This window comes from Chrysochloris asiatica, unplaced genomic scaffold (genome assembly GCF_000296735.1).
Source record: "Chrysochloris asiatica unplaced genomic scaffold, ChrAsi1.0 scaffold00173, whole genome shotgun sequence".
NCBI lineage: Eukaryota > Metazoa > Chordata > Mammalia > Afrosoricida > Chrysochloridae > Chrysochloris > Chrysochloris asiatica.
Genome location: NW_006408691.1, coordinates 2,319,826 through 2,333,389, shown reverse-complemented (window position 1 = coordinate 2,333,389; position 13,564 = coordinate 2,319,826). Strand labels below are relative to the sequence as shown.

At 53.0% G+C, this 13,564-nt stretch overlaps 1 protein-coding gene across 1 annotated transcript in view; it reads left to right on the top strand.

Moving 5' to 3' along the window:
* MORN1 (MORN repeat containing 1) overlaps positions 1 to 13,564 on the top strand; it is a 112,384-nt gene that overhangs the window by 14,439 nt on the left and 84,381 nt on the right. Inside the window, exons 4-8 of the mRNA XM_006871778.1 lie at positions 81 to 179; positions 892 to 1,002; positions 3,159 to 3,249; positions 4,086 to 4,173; positions 13,199 to 13,295. Coding sequence (XP_006871840.1) covers positions 81 to 179; positions 892 to 1,002; positions 3,159 to 3,249; positions 4,086 to 4,173; positions 13,199 to 13,295 — 486 coding nt within the window. The remainder of the gene's footprint in view (positions 1 to 80; positions 180 to 891; positions 1,003 to 3,158; positions 3,250 to 4,085; positions 4,174 to 13,198; positions 13,296 to 13,564) is intronic.

Sequence of the window (13,564 nt, the reverse complement as noted above, 5' to 3'; positions counted from 1 at the left end):
TCTGCAGCCTAGCATCACCTCCCGGAGCCTTGAGTGGCTTTGCTAGCAGCCACCTCTAAACTCTGTGTGTCTTTTCCTAGGTCATGGGAAACTGCTGTTTAAAGACGGAAGTTACTACGAAGGTGACTTTGTGGACGGAGAGATCACGGGAAAAGGGCGCCGTCACTGGGCCTTATCAGGTAGCATGGGGACCTGAGTGGGCAGCTCAGGGTTTACAAATTGAAAGTTGAGAGTTGGAGGTCGACTTCTGAAGGGTGTAGGAGGTATTTCTGTGGTAAATGTGGATGGAGCTGCTGTTTCTATGGTGAATTCAACAACAGTAGCAGTTTGTCAGTCCAGGCTGGGTGTGGACATAGATGGCTTCAGCCAGGGTGGCCAGGACGCATGGGTGCTCTGGGGTTCAGATTGAGGCATGCTTTGATGGGAAACAGGTCTTCCTAGCACTGTTGGAATAAAGATGTAACAAATCAACGTTATCTTGGTTCCTTTTTTTTTTTTTTTTTTTTTTAGCCAAATTGCGTCTGGGTGCAAAGGGAAGCAGGAGATGAGAAAACATCCCAGGTGGTGCCTAGACCACATGGTAGGGGCTGTATCGGAGCCCTGGACCCTCAGGGGCCAAGGGAGGGGCATTCTTTTCACGTGTTTGTTCTTCGGGTTTGACTTGCCATTGGTGTGTAAAGATTCCAGGAGAAGGCGTAGCCCTTTGGCTCTGACCAAGCCTAGAGGGAGCCGGGTAGCCCAGAACTAGGACCAGATGTGCCCCTTCACCCCCAGCAGGCTAGCGGGGCTCTATAGGCTCTATAGGGGTAGAGACAGGTAGTCACTGTTGTCGCCCCAGGGGTCAGCAGAGTGACCTGAAATCATGTCTTCCTCTTCCTTGTCCACCACCAGGGAACACCTACTCCGGACAGTTCGTGCTGGGCGAGCCCCATGGACAGGGCGTCATGCAGTATGGAGCTGGCGGGCGCTATGAAGGGGCCTTCTCACACGGTACCAGAGAAGGTCCGCCAGGAGCTGGTGACATCTGCAAACCGGGGGAATAGGGGGGCCGAGTTTGTTGGGGGGTTCCTGAGAAGTGCACACAATGACCAGGCTAGGCTGCCAACCTAAAGGTTGAGGTTCAAGTCCACCCAGACACCTCAGAAGAAAAGGCTGACAATCTGTTTCTGAAAACTCAGCCACTGGAAACGCTACGAGCACAGTTCTCCTCGGGCACATCAGTTGAGATCAGTAGCAACTGACTGTGTTGTTGTTGTTGTTGTTAATGCTTTTTAGTTTTTGTGTGTACCACATGTGGGGGATTTGAAGCACAGACTTTTATTTTCTCACAGTTTTGGTGCTAAAAGTCCACACCAGGGTCTTAGCCAACAGGTACGGTTTTGCTTGGTCCTCGGCTTGTACACACTCCTCACATGTCACCTGTCTTCCTCCCCAGGTGTCTGTGCCTAGTCTGCTCTTTTTAGAACTCAGAAGTGATTAGGCCTAGGGCTGAGCCTCCTCGGGTCTGACCTCATTCACAGAACAGAAAAACCCCTGTTCATAAACAGGCTCCTCTTCACGGGAACAGGGGCCAGGAATACAACCAGTATTTGTGTGGTTGTTGTTGTTAAGTGCCATCGAGTCGGTTCTGACTCATAGCAACCCTTGCATAGGGTTTCTGAGGAGTGGCTGGTGAGTTTGAACCACCAACCTTGCAGTTCAAACCGACCTTGTGGTCCTTATCCTAGGATTCCAAGTATTTGAAGAGGGGGTATAATTCAGTCAGTAATGGGGGGATTTATCTACCAGTGCCCCTCCCCAAGGTTCTGACTGCACCCGCTGGAATGGGCTCAGTCACCTGATGTCATGTGGTCCGGGGAGCCCCTGGACCTGTTAGTCTCACGTTGAGGTCGGCACAGGGAATCAAGATGTTTGCCTGCCCTTCTCAGCCTGGGTTCTTGCATACCTCAGCCCAGTGCACGGGGCCCTCTGAGGTACATGCTCCATAAAACCCAGCCCACTGGACACTCTGGCAGGCATCCTTGTATTGGTCAGCTGCTGTGATGTAACAAGCCACCCACTTGGTGGGTTACCATGACCCCTATTTCATTACTGATGATGGTCCCATAGGTCAGCTGCTGCTTGGCCTTACCTGGGGTCCCTCCTATCTACAAGTGGCAGCCAAACTGGGGCCAGGCAGTCCCAGGGGCCAAAGACAGGAACTTCAGATCCCCAAGGCCCTGGCTCAGGAGGGAGTCTCCTAGTGTCCCATAAGTCAAAGGGGCCAGATTTCTGGAAGGAGAGGAGACCCCATCCCTGACTGGGAGGAGCCTTCCCTGCAGCCCATTTCTACCCAGACCCCACAAAGCGGGGGGCACCTAGAGCTCAGTGCTCCTTACAGATCATCTGAAGCTGAGGACTGAGCAGACAGGTCACCAACATGGGGTTTAGACACAGCTGCCTTTCATTTGCCCTGTATGTGCTTATGTTTAGAAATAGTAATACCACGGCAATCCCAAAGTGTCCAATATGCCGAGTAATGTCAGGAAGCCACATTCTCTGAGATCAGAATCCTGTGAATGGTTCATTCATTTGATGTGAAGCAAAGGTTTCCTGTGACCCTATAAGCAAGCGGACATGCACCCACACCTTAACTGAATGATAAAGTCCTTGTACACGTGCACACAGCAGTTTTGTTCTCAGGAGTTAGGGGGCGGTGGTGGTTGGCTGCAGACAATTTGGCACCCATGAAATGGAGAAGACTCGCCCTGTAAGGTTATTTAGACACATCTTTTTGAGAGCAGGATGCCAGGTCTTCTCTTCCACGGAGCTGCTTGTGGATTGAACCACCAACCTTTCGGTTAGCAGTGTAACCACTGTACCGCTAGCACGGGTCCCCTGCCCTCACTCAGAGCCTGAGAGCCAGACCCAGAAGTTACTTTCACAGATGATGTGGGTTGTCGTGTGTTGGCTCTGAATACGGGGCTGCCAATCCTCCCCAAATTGGACTCCCCAGTCCCCATCCTGGGCAGTGTGGGCAATGTCCAGGGCCTCCCCTGCACAGCCCTGCCTGCCCAGGCAGCTTAGCTCCTGGAAAGGTGCTAAGCTTTCTCCTCAACTCCCCACCTTGTCCTGAGAGGAGCAAACCTGTCCCTAGCAGATCTCTGGTTCTTCCCTAGGACACGGGCTCCTGGTGGACCAGGAAGGGCAGGTGTACCAGGGTTCCTTTCACAACCACAAGAGGCATGGGCACGGGCAGATGCTCTTCAGGTAGGTGAGAATCAGGAAAGGGAACCAACCAGTCGGGGGCAGCGATGGCCACTGAGCCAGGCTCATTGGCGCTAGGTCCACTGGGTGCAGTAGGGTAATTTGGTCACCTACCAACAACAGCCCAGTCCAGCCCCTGTTTTGGCCCCTGGAATACTGGCCATTAGATGACTTCTGCGTGTTTGTTCTTATTCTAGCATTTCTCCCCTCTTCCCTAGAATTGGCCATTTGTGGCTTTAGCAGAGAAAATCCAAATAAAATATCTCAGGAAGAGAGGCAGGTCCTGTGAAGGCAAGAAGCAGGGAACAGCTTCAAGTTTGAATGGCAGTATGGTGGTACTGGCAGGCGCAGGGTGGCCCTTTGAAACTGCCTTGTACAATTCCTAAGGCAGCTACTCCCATGTGAATCCAACCACTGAAATGCACAGACTCGCCTTTTCTCTTGCTTTCCCATCGTCACATCACACTCCATACAGAGGAAGCTGCGTCCAAGCAATCGGCATGGGCTCTTCCCCCTGCAGGGACCAGGGCCTGTCAGCCTCCGGCCCAGGAGCCTGAAGGTCATGCCCTTGCTCTTCCAGCCAGCCTGGCACACTCAGTCTCCTCAGGCCATCTGCTGAGTCTATTTTTGCCTTGGCCCCCGGGGGTGCGTGCTGAGTACTGGTCGGAGGGACCGGTCTGAATCACACAGCCACCTGGCTGCTCTATGCAGGCTCATTCATGCCTCCAATCCCAGTGGAACATCTCAAAGTGTAAGGGCTGCCTCATGCCAGCCCCTCTGCTCCCCTGACCATGGCAGAGGGTCCCAAGCCTGAGCATGGATTGTGTGTCTGTCCCCAGGAACGGTGACCAGTATGAAGGCGACTGGGTCCTAGACCAGCGTCAGGGACACGGGGTGCTCTCCTGCACTGATGGCTCGACATATGAGGTATTGGGGAGCACCTTCTGGACCCTGTGGCCTTGGAGGGCAGGGAGGGCCTACTGAGACCTGCCCTCATCCATCATCTCACCTGGTCCTCTTAGCAGCCCCAGGAGGTAGGAACTGTCATTGCTCCCATTTTACTGATGAGAAAACAGACTTAAATAAGGTAAATCAATTCCCTTCATCCTATGGCTATTAACCAACCCAAATGACAATTGCATCCAGCCTGTCTGACTCTAGAAGCTGTCCTATAACCGCTTTACTATATTGAGGTCTGTACCTTTGGGGTTGCCCCACACCTGCTTGGGAGATATTTCCAACCAGATATACCCTTGGGGTCAAGGTGGCTGACCCTTGATTACACAGGGAAGTAAGTGAAGGAGACCACCCATAAGGTGCAGGAAACTTGCTTGAGAGTGACATACTGGGCCCCCCACTGGTAGCCATACCCAGAAGTTACAAATGGACACACTTGAGAAGGGAAGAGAAGACACTCTTTCTTGACAAAGGCTAACATTGCACAGCTGGCAAAGAAGCATCTACAGGTTCTAGCTCCTATGTCACAGAGCCGGGCAGAGAAGCTGACCTTGAAGCTGAAAGGCAGTGGGTTGATAACTGGTCCAGGCATTTGTTGGATGGAGCAAGCCAGGGGTGGAAGCAGGTGGCATCTAGAATCTTGCTGTGAAAGTGGCCAGAGTGTACAATGTTGGCTCTGGAAGTCCACCATGGTCACCTTCTTGCTGTGGAACAGAGCTCTGCTTGGGAAAAACCGCCCGCCAGGGTCCACTCCCAGATGACTAAGTAAGTCCTGGTAAAGGCAGTGGAGTTGGAGCTATGTGTCAAAGTAGCTGGTACGCCAGCTGGCCTGGCCTTATTCCCCTGGTGGTTTGTACTGGAGGAAAATGCCACTGTGACCCTGCCAAAGCCAGGTCGATTGTCCCCCAGGGCAAATATCTGCTGATTCTTATAGGCTCAGCCTGAGGGCATGCCACAATCATCCCCTTAATTCTCAGACCTCCAGAGCAGAGCTGCAGTAGAGGAGAGGTCAATGGGGAGCCCTGGGCACACCCTCCTCCTTCCTTCTCCCACTGCTCCCAAAGGTCCTTCATGGTATCTGCAGCACCAGGACACTTGTGGGACCCCATTTCTAATGGGAGTTTGGTTTCAGGTCGTGTGTGCCAAGCATAGTTCGAAGCTCTCTGTATTAACTCACTCCATTTCCACAACTCATGAAGAAGGTGCTGTTTCCCCATTTTACAGCTGTGGATACTGAGGCCCAGAAAAGTCTAGAAAAACCCAGAGGTGACAAAGTCAGTCCTTGAGCCCAGATCTGGCTTGGATGCCCAAGCTCCTAGCCTGCACACTGAGCCCTCACATCAGTGTCGAATGTGGGACCCGGCTGAGTGCTGAGTGTCCCAGTAGTCTGGGCATCTGGGGAAGTTTCACAGTCCTCACTCTGAATACTGCTCCCCCCAGGATCATGATGAAAGGCTTTGCCATTCTCTCCTCCATTCCCCATAGCTGCCTCCTCCCATAAAGCCCTGGCTGCCTCTGGGGGTCACCACAGGGTCATGGAGACCACTGGACATCCGTGGTTGAGGCCACTATTGGGACCTGTCTGCATCGGTCCTCTGGTGCCTGCAAATCACTGCACAGCCTGGAGAGGACAGGCTGGGGGTCACTGCTGCTCCCCCCACCCCTCAGGACTTTCTGAAAGTAGCTCAGACTCCAGGGTCCCAGGAGCTGGGGCCTGTGGACAGGATGATTCCAGGGGGACTCTGATTGTATGCCCAGTCATACACCACCAGGGGGCAGCCAAGCCCCACTCAGCCACCAAGCCCTGGGCACCAGGCCAGGTTCCTTCTCTGACTCTGATCCTCAGTTTCAAAAGGCGGCTTTGGGGCAGGATTTGAGATGAGCCGTGTGCTAAGCCTGCAGCTCCAGGGTCTGAATGGTGAGCAGAGGAGTGACCCGTCTTCTCATCAGTCCTTGTGGGTGAGAACACCAGAATGAGGATGCCAGGTATCCTGGCATTTGTGTCTCAGACACAGGTGGACACAGCATCCAGCCCTTGCTGTGAGATCTGGGCACCTCAGGAGCAGCAGAGCCTCACTGGGGTGGGGATGGGAGCATCGGGTAGGTCTGTAGGCTCGAGGCTCCTTTCAGACTCAAACTTTCCTCCCTGTGTTCAAGGCTAGGCCCCACACAAGAGTGCAGAGTTTATGAGCGAGACGCTGCCAACATGTAACTTTACCTGCATTCCTTGTGACTCAGTACTTCCCTGGTCTCTGAGATCCTGAGGGGGCAGGATGAGGGCAGACATGGGGCGCGTCGGACCCTGTACGGCATCCTTGTGGACTACCCTCAAGCCCTCTCTTAGGGACCTATCCTCCCTGAGATGTGTTCCCTCTGAGGCCTTGCCCTCCGAGATGTGTTCTCCCAGGCATGTGCCTACAGGACCTGTCCCCACAAAGCGTATCCCCACAGTGCCTATTCCCAGCCTCCATCAGCCTGGCTTGCCCTCTGTATCAGGGATGCATGCTACAGCCGCAGGTGGCACTGCCCTGCATGCCAACACGACTTAGGGAGACAGACTGGGGGTGAGGGTCCTCAGCTGGGGTCCATTACTGAGTTCATCACATTCCCTCCTGCAACCTTCAAAGATGGCTTTGGTATGACTGAATTGAAGCACATCTCCCCTCAGAGCTGACTTCCTGTCCACAAAGCTGTCTTCTTATCCAGTGAGTCACCCAGGGTGTTTCTCTGCATGTCAGGAAGACCCAGGCCCCAGAGCTGCCTTGGGTGGGATTTCACCCCGAGTCCCCGTGCTCAGCCCACACTCTTGGCTGCCAGACTCACTTCAGAGGCAACACGAGGCTTTTAGCACAACTGCTTGTGTGAGAAAAAATAATTACCCCGTCTGTCACTTGGCCCCTAATTAATTAGAAGAAGCAGAGGGTCTCACAGCGCCGCGTGACACTTTCTCAGGAGCTTGCTGTGCGGATGCGGGCTGGCAACCCTCCTCTGCTCTGCTATCCCAGTGTCGGGCACAAGGAATTGTACTCCTTGTATTTTTAATAGTCTAGTATCTAGCCCTCTAGGCAAGATACCTAAGACACAAACCCTATCCACCCTAACCAGCCAGCGCTCTGCACCCTTTGCTGCTTTGTAATGGCGGCCCTCACTGAGATGCTCACTTTGGCTTGGCGATTCCTTCTCCAGTATTTCCTTGGTTCCCTCTTTCATTGTTTGGGACTCCACTCTGCTGGACTGCATGCAGCCTGGGCAGAGGGTGTGGCTGTTCATGTCCAGGTAGTTTGGAAGGTTTGCTGGCCTTTTGCTTTCTCCTCTTGGGATATACACCCCAAATAGAGGCCCTAGACCACCATCCAAGGTCCTGTGACAAGATCCTATTGCCTCCAAAAAGCTGTCGAGGGCTCTGGGGCCCAAAAGCCCTACCAGCATTTACTTCTCTCGTCATTTTAGAGAAATCTTTATTTTCTGAAAAGACTAGAGAATAATGATCCTCTCCATAAACTCCAAACCCTCATGGTACAGACAGTGAACATGCTCGGCAACTACCCAAAACATTGGAGGTTTGGTTTCCATTCGTAGGTACCTCCAAAGAAAGGCCCGGTGATTCACGTTCCCACATCCTACTCTGACACAGCTCTACTCTCTGACAACTGGTTTTTCTGGTTTCCATAGATGTTTTTCTGGTTTTGCCCTTTTATTGAGGACTGAGACTTTTTGAACTAGTTCTAGGAAAAATTTATTCCTAAAAATAAGCATGTTATAGCTTGTTCTATAGGAAAAGAAAAATAATAAATCCCCAAACTAGAAATGTTTCCCCTTTTACAAAAAAACAAATAAACAGAAAACAGTTACCACTCAGCACACTCTGACTCCTGGTGATCCCATGTGTATCCGAGGAGAACTGTGCTCATAGGATTTTCATTGGCTGATCTTTTGGCAATTGATTGCCAGGCATTTCTTCTGAGGCACCTCTGGGTAGACTGAAACCACCAGCTTTGTCATTAGCAGACAAGCACTTAACAGTTCACACCACCCAAGGGCTCCTCCCTTCTGTAAGTGATTGGAAGCGGAGGCGTTCCACTCAATAGCACTCACTGGAATCCGTTCGCTGTAGAATCTGCTCTCTCTGATGATTTCTCTTCTGGTTTTATCCCACCTGCACTGGTTTGCATTCTGCTGAATTCCCCGTGCTGCCCCGACCCCGAGGGATGTGAGAACACTGCATATATGTACCAGGTAGAATGCTACAGACCCAACCATGGTGTGTGCTCCCCGACTGTAGGATTAGAGCTCAGGCGTGTTCCTCCCTGTGCCCCTGATTGGAACCCAGGGAGGCCTGAGGAGGAATGAACCGAGTTGATTTTGTTTGATGTATAAAGTGCTCGTTTGCGCTGGCCTGTGCCACCTGTGGTGTGCCCCCCCCCCCCAGCAGTTCTGGCTCCTGGGCAGAGCCACCGTAGCTGCTGTGCTGTGTTGGCTGTGTGTCACACATTGGCTTCCCTGAAGACAGCCGGCTGCCTGGTGTACCTGCTTGTCTCTCGGAGCAGGTGGCTGCCTTCTGAGCTGCCTCACCTGCTGGAACTCCAATGGCTCCCTTACCTGTGTGTCATCAGGAATGGCAGCACAGAGGGGTGCAGGGCCTTTGAACCACTGCTTAGGAGTTACATCTAAACATGGGGATGGTCAGCCCCAGGGGGACACTTCCCCAGGCTGGGGATGGTAGATGAGAGGCACTGGGCTAGGAGGTAGTGTCTCAAGTTGACCCTGCCTACCCTGCCTAAGACATCGAGGATGCTAGAAACGGTTGCCTAGCACCACACTTGATAGTCTTTTTGGGGTTCTGATGTCTACAAATGTCAGGACTTGTGAGCACAAGCCTCTCTTTACAGTTCCCACTGAAAAATGTAAGGAATCAAGGATTGAGAGATCAAATGGTGTGGATCAGGACGTGGGGAACTGCTAGTACCCAGGTGGCTGCTGGAGACCCACAGACACAGACGCAGGCCCAGGGAGGAGCTTCCCAGTGCTCCACACACGTGACATGTATGGGGCTAGGACGGTGGCCTCGAGCACTCCCACCCTGTTCCATGAGACATGACTTAACTGCAAGACTAATGTGTTTGAGGTCCTCGGTGGGTTACTATTGGAGAGCATTACTTCCCCCCAACTGTAAATACCACCCAAGGCAAATACTGAGAAGCCGTGGGGCTCTGAGTCCCCATGGGCTCCCCAGGAGAGGCAGCTGAGAGGGCAGTGGTGGGACAGGGACAGGTGTCTTCACGGGCACCTGAAAGCTCTAGAGAAGGTGGCATAGTTCCTGAGTCAGTGCTGATGAATACAGAGAAACCTTTCCCTGAGAAAGAAAAATAGCATCAATTAGCTAGGAATTGCTTCCTGAAAAGTAAAAAGCAGGCAGGCACGTGTTTCTTACAATTTATTCAAGGCCATCGCAACAGGGTCACCGGTGCGGCACTCAGAGATCCAACAGCATCAGGGTTGCCCTGCCCCCACCAATGCCTCTGTGCCCCCAAAGCAGGGGCCCAGAAGAGCCCCAAGAGGGAGAGGCAGTGGTGTCCACATGCCCCCTTCCCCGCAGACTGCAAGCTCACTAGGGCTGAAAGGAGAGCAGTGGTTGATGGTTCAAGACCAGGGCTCGTGAACACCAGTGGAGGTCTGGAGATACTGCCAGGCGGTTCCTCAGCATCTGAGGCAGCTCCTGGGGGCATCTAGGTTCCCAGGAGCAGGAGGTTGGGGCTCCTGTAAATGAGCATGCCTCTCGTCTCCCTGCACCACCCTGCCATAGAGCATCACCCATAGTCCTGTGACCTGACAGTCTCTCATGGCTGCTGGAACAGAAGCAGCACATGTGGGCAGCTTTCAAGAACAGGAATTGATGGTCTCGCCATTCTGGAGGGTCGTGTCAATTTCCTCTGTAGGCCTCGCTCCTCTGTTCTGGTGTCTGCCAGCTATCCTTGGTGTTCCTGGGCTTGTAGATGGGTCTTCACACGGTGACATGCTGACTAGGAAGGATTCCACACTGCTGGCTTCTGTATTGACACTGTGAGCATTCGCTCACCTGGGGCTCTCAGAGCTGTGTTCCGGGGGTGGATGACACGTCACCTGTCATCAAGAACACAGCCAACGTCAGGGATCAGATGCAGAGCCATGTGTGGCTCTGGGTGGCCCATGTCAATTGTGAGCTGTGACGCCTATCCCTACAAGTTGTCCGCAGCCGCTGTGCTCCGTGAGTCTGCGTGGCCCACGTGAGTCTCCCGCAAGGTCCCCCTGTGGAGCGTAACCGTGATAGACAAAGGCTGCCTATGCCAGCCCCATCATGTGACTCCAAATGGTCCCTCCAACTGGACCAACGCCCTGAGGTTGCATCAGCTCCTCCTTATGGCTTCCACCATCGACTCTATCATCAGTTCCGTCGATTCTGTCTGTCTGGTCTCCTCTGGGAGAACATGGGCTTCCTGGAGGCAGGCTCCGTCTCATCAGTCTTCTGAGAGGAAGAAACCCTACGCAAGCAGACTGATGATACCTGTATCTGACTAGGTCACAGGAAGGCAGAGGGTCTGGGAAGAGAGATACTCCTCCTGTGACTGCCAGGGCAGCTCCCACCAGGGCGTCTCCACACTGTATTGATGTGAGGAACTGAGAAATCGAGGCTATGGAGGCATGGTCCCTTGTACAAGGAGACTCTTGGCTACGTTATGGTCCCATGTTTGGGCATGGGTAAGACCAGGGAGAGATAGGGGAGGCAGCACTAGGGAAAGAAGGTGCTGCCGCTCACGGCCTCTCCTTGTCAGCCACCCAGGCCTCTACACATGACTTTCTATGAACAATGACCACCTGCCATTGGTCAAGCACCCTCACCCAGCTGAGAGCTCTGGGCTAGGGCCTGACCTGGGTCATACACAGATACGCTCACATGTACACACTCATGTTTAACATTCATGCTTACACATGCACAGGGTGTACACCTGCCCACACATGCACATGCATGCCCACATCCACACAAGAAAGTCCTTGCCCAGGTGGCATGTCTCCAGCACCCAGAAATGACTCCCTGACTCGCCACACCACAGGTGCTGACCACGCATCCCTTGGGGCACTGGATCCCTCCTCCTCCCACCACCCGTCTGCTGCACAGGCACCCTGGGCTGCCATCCCTGGCAGTCTTGGTACAGTCTTGACCTGGCCTCTACTAGGGTCTGGCTGAGCTTTAGGATGTGAGCCAAATCTCTGGGACTCCAATAAACTGCGGAATGAATGGGTGAGACAGGAACGGCCAGTGTGTGTCTGGGGAGAAATCATTCACTAGAGCTTAGTGCTAAAGGAGAACCAGGCCCAGGGAGGATGTGGACACTCGGGCCTCTAGGGTGGAAGGACCATGTCCAGTACAGAAAGTGCTTGTGCTAGCTGGTGGGCAGCTCTGCCTCCTGATCACCTGCCTGTTGCCTCACTCCTGCCTGGACTTTGAAGTCCCTCCATACTTTCAGCCCTCACCATGGCCCAGCATCATGAGTTCTGGTGCAGTGATTGTCTATCCTAACAGCCCTTGGAAAGCAGTCTCCCCCAAATGTCTTTGCCCTTTAGGGAGTCTCTGAATGGTACAAGTACTTACTTAATGTGCTCAGCCGCTAAACAAAAAAGATGGGTAGTTTGTACCCACCCAGAGGTGCATCTGAAGATAGTCCTGGCAATCTACTTCCACAAAATCAGCCACGGAAAACCCTAAGGCTAAAAATCTACTCTGACACACATGGGGGGCTCCATGCATCGGGTTGACTCAATGGTACCTGGACTGGATAACTCTTCAGGCTCCAGACCCCCGCAAGTTCACTCACACAGACCTTTCGAGTCTCCCCAGTTCCCTGGCGACGTTCAGGAAGAGCTCTGGGGTACTTCCTCACTCCCCCAGAGGTCATCTGATGGACGTGTCTTGTCTGGTTGCTCCTAAGACCATGGTGCCTTTCAGGACCTACCAGCTTCCAACATGCTTTCTTTATGCCCCACGTTCCTTCCCTAAATCGACTTGTCTATTCTGAAGCTCCCTGATGCCAAGCCAACAGTGCCCTCCACGGAGGAGGCTTCCTGGTGGGCTGTAGACCCTTTGGGTTGGGAGCAGCATTTTAACACAAACACCCGCCAAGCATGCCCAGTGGGAACACTAAATGCTGAACAAAAGCCCTAGGAGGACAGGTCCTGTGGGGTTGGTTTGGGAGGGGTAGAGTGGCAAGTCTTCTGGGCAGGAATGAATAGACCTAAAGTGTACTTTGGCTAATTCTTCTTGCAACAGAAGTTATTCATCATCAAATAAAATGCCCTTACAGGCTTAGAATTCCCCATGAAAATCATTTTCCTGCAATTTCAAATTATTCTGCCAGCCTTTGTCGCATGCATTATTTCAGAGAGTGAGGCTTATTGCGAAGGAGGCCTCCGCGGGGCGTGGGGAGCCGCGTTTTGTTCCAGGAATGCTGGTGTACTGCCTCAAACTGTGTTTTTCACTGGCCTTTTCATGGGAGACTCACTGTGCTGCAGAACAAGCCATGCACACTGTTACTAAGGTTTGGAAGTTCGGGTCGCCTTTGTGGTCCCTGAACACATGCAATCTCTTTGTCCTAAAAGAGTTTTGTGCTGAGAAATACTCCTGGGTGTCGCGCGTTGGGTTTGCGTTTTGTACTCTCTGCACACCATTATTCAAACAGTCCTTGGCATCGTTAACATTCAGAAGGGACTGTGCTTTGCAAAAGCCCAGTTGGTCACATCCTAATCAAGTGTGATTTCTTCCCAGCGGAGGGAAGGTTCCGACAGGCTGCAGACAATGAGGTTTTCTCAAAACCTCCTGGTTCCCAGGGAACCCTGCCAGCCCCCCACCCCCACCCCCAAGAAGCTTTCATGCTGGGCAGGGACCTACTGAGGGAGCCACTGAGACTACTCCCCAGGCCACACCCTCGGGCCAGCTCCTCTGAGCATCTCCCTCTCTCTACAGGGACAGTGGTACAGTGACGTGTTCAGTGGACAGGGCCGAGTGGCCCACTGCTCGGGGGTCGTGTACGATGGGATGTGGATCAACGGCCATCCAGTGGGTAGGTGTCCTCCGGCCACACCCTGTCAGCAGGATTCTCATTTGTGGCCGTGTTCGGTCCTGCCTTGCTGAATAGTCACTTAGAGTGTAGTACCAAGAGCACAGTGTAAGGGCTGGAATGAAGTGGCTTCTGGAATTCCATCCCTCCTATATATGTATATTTGTTGTTGTTGTTAGGAGCCATCAAGTCGGTACCGACCCATAGCGACCTTATGCACAGCAGAATGAAACACTGCCCCATCCTGGGCCAACCTCATTACTGTTGCCACG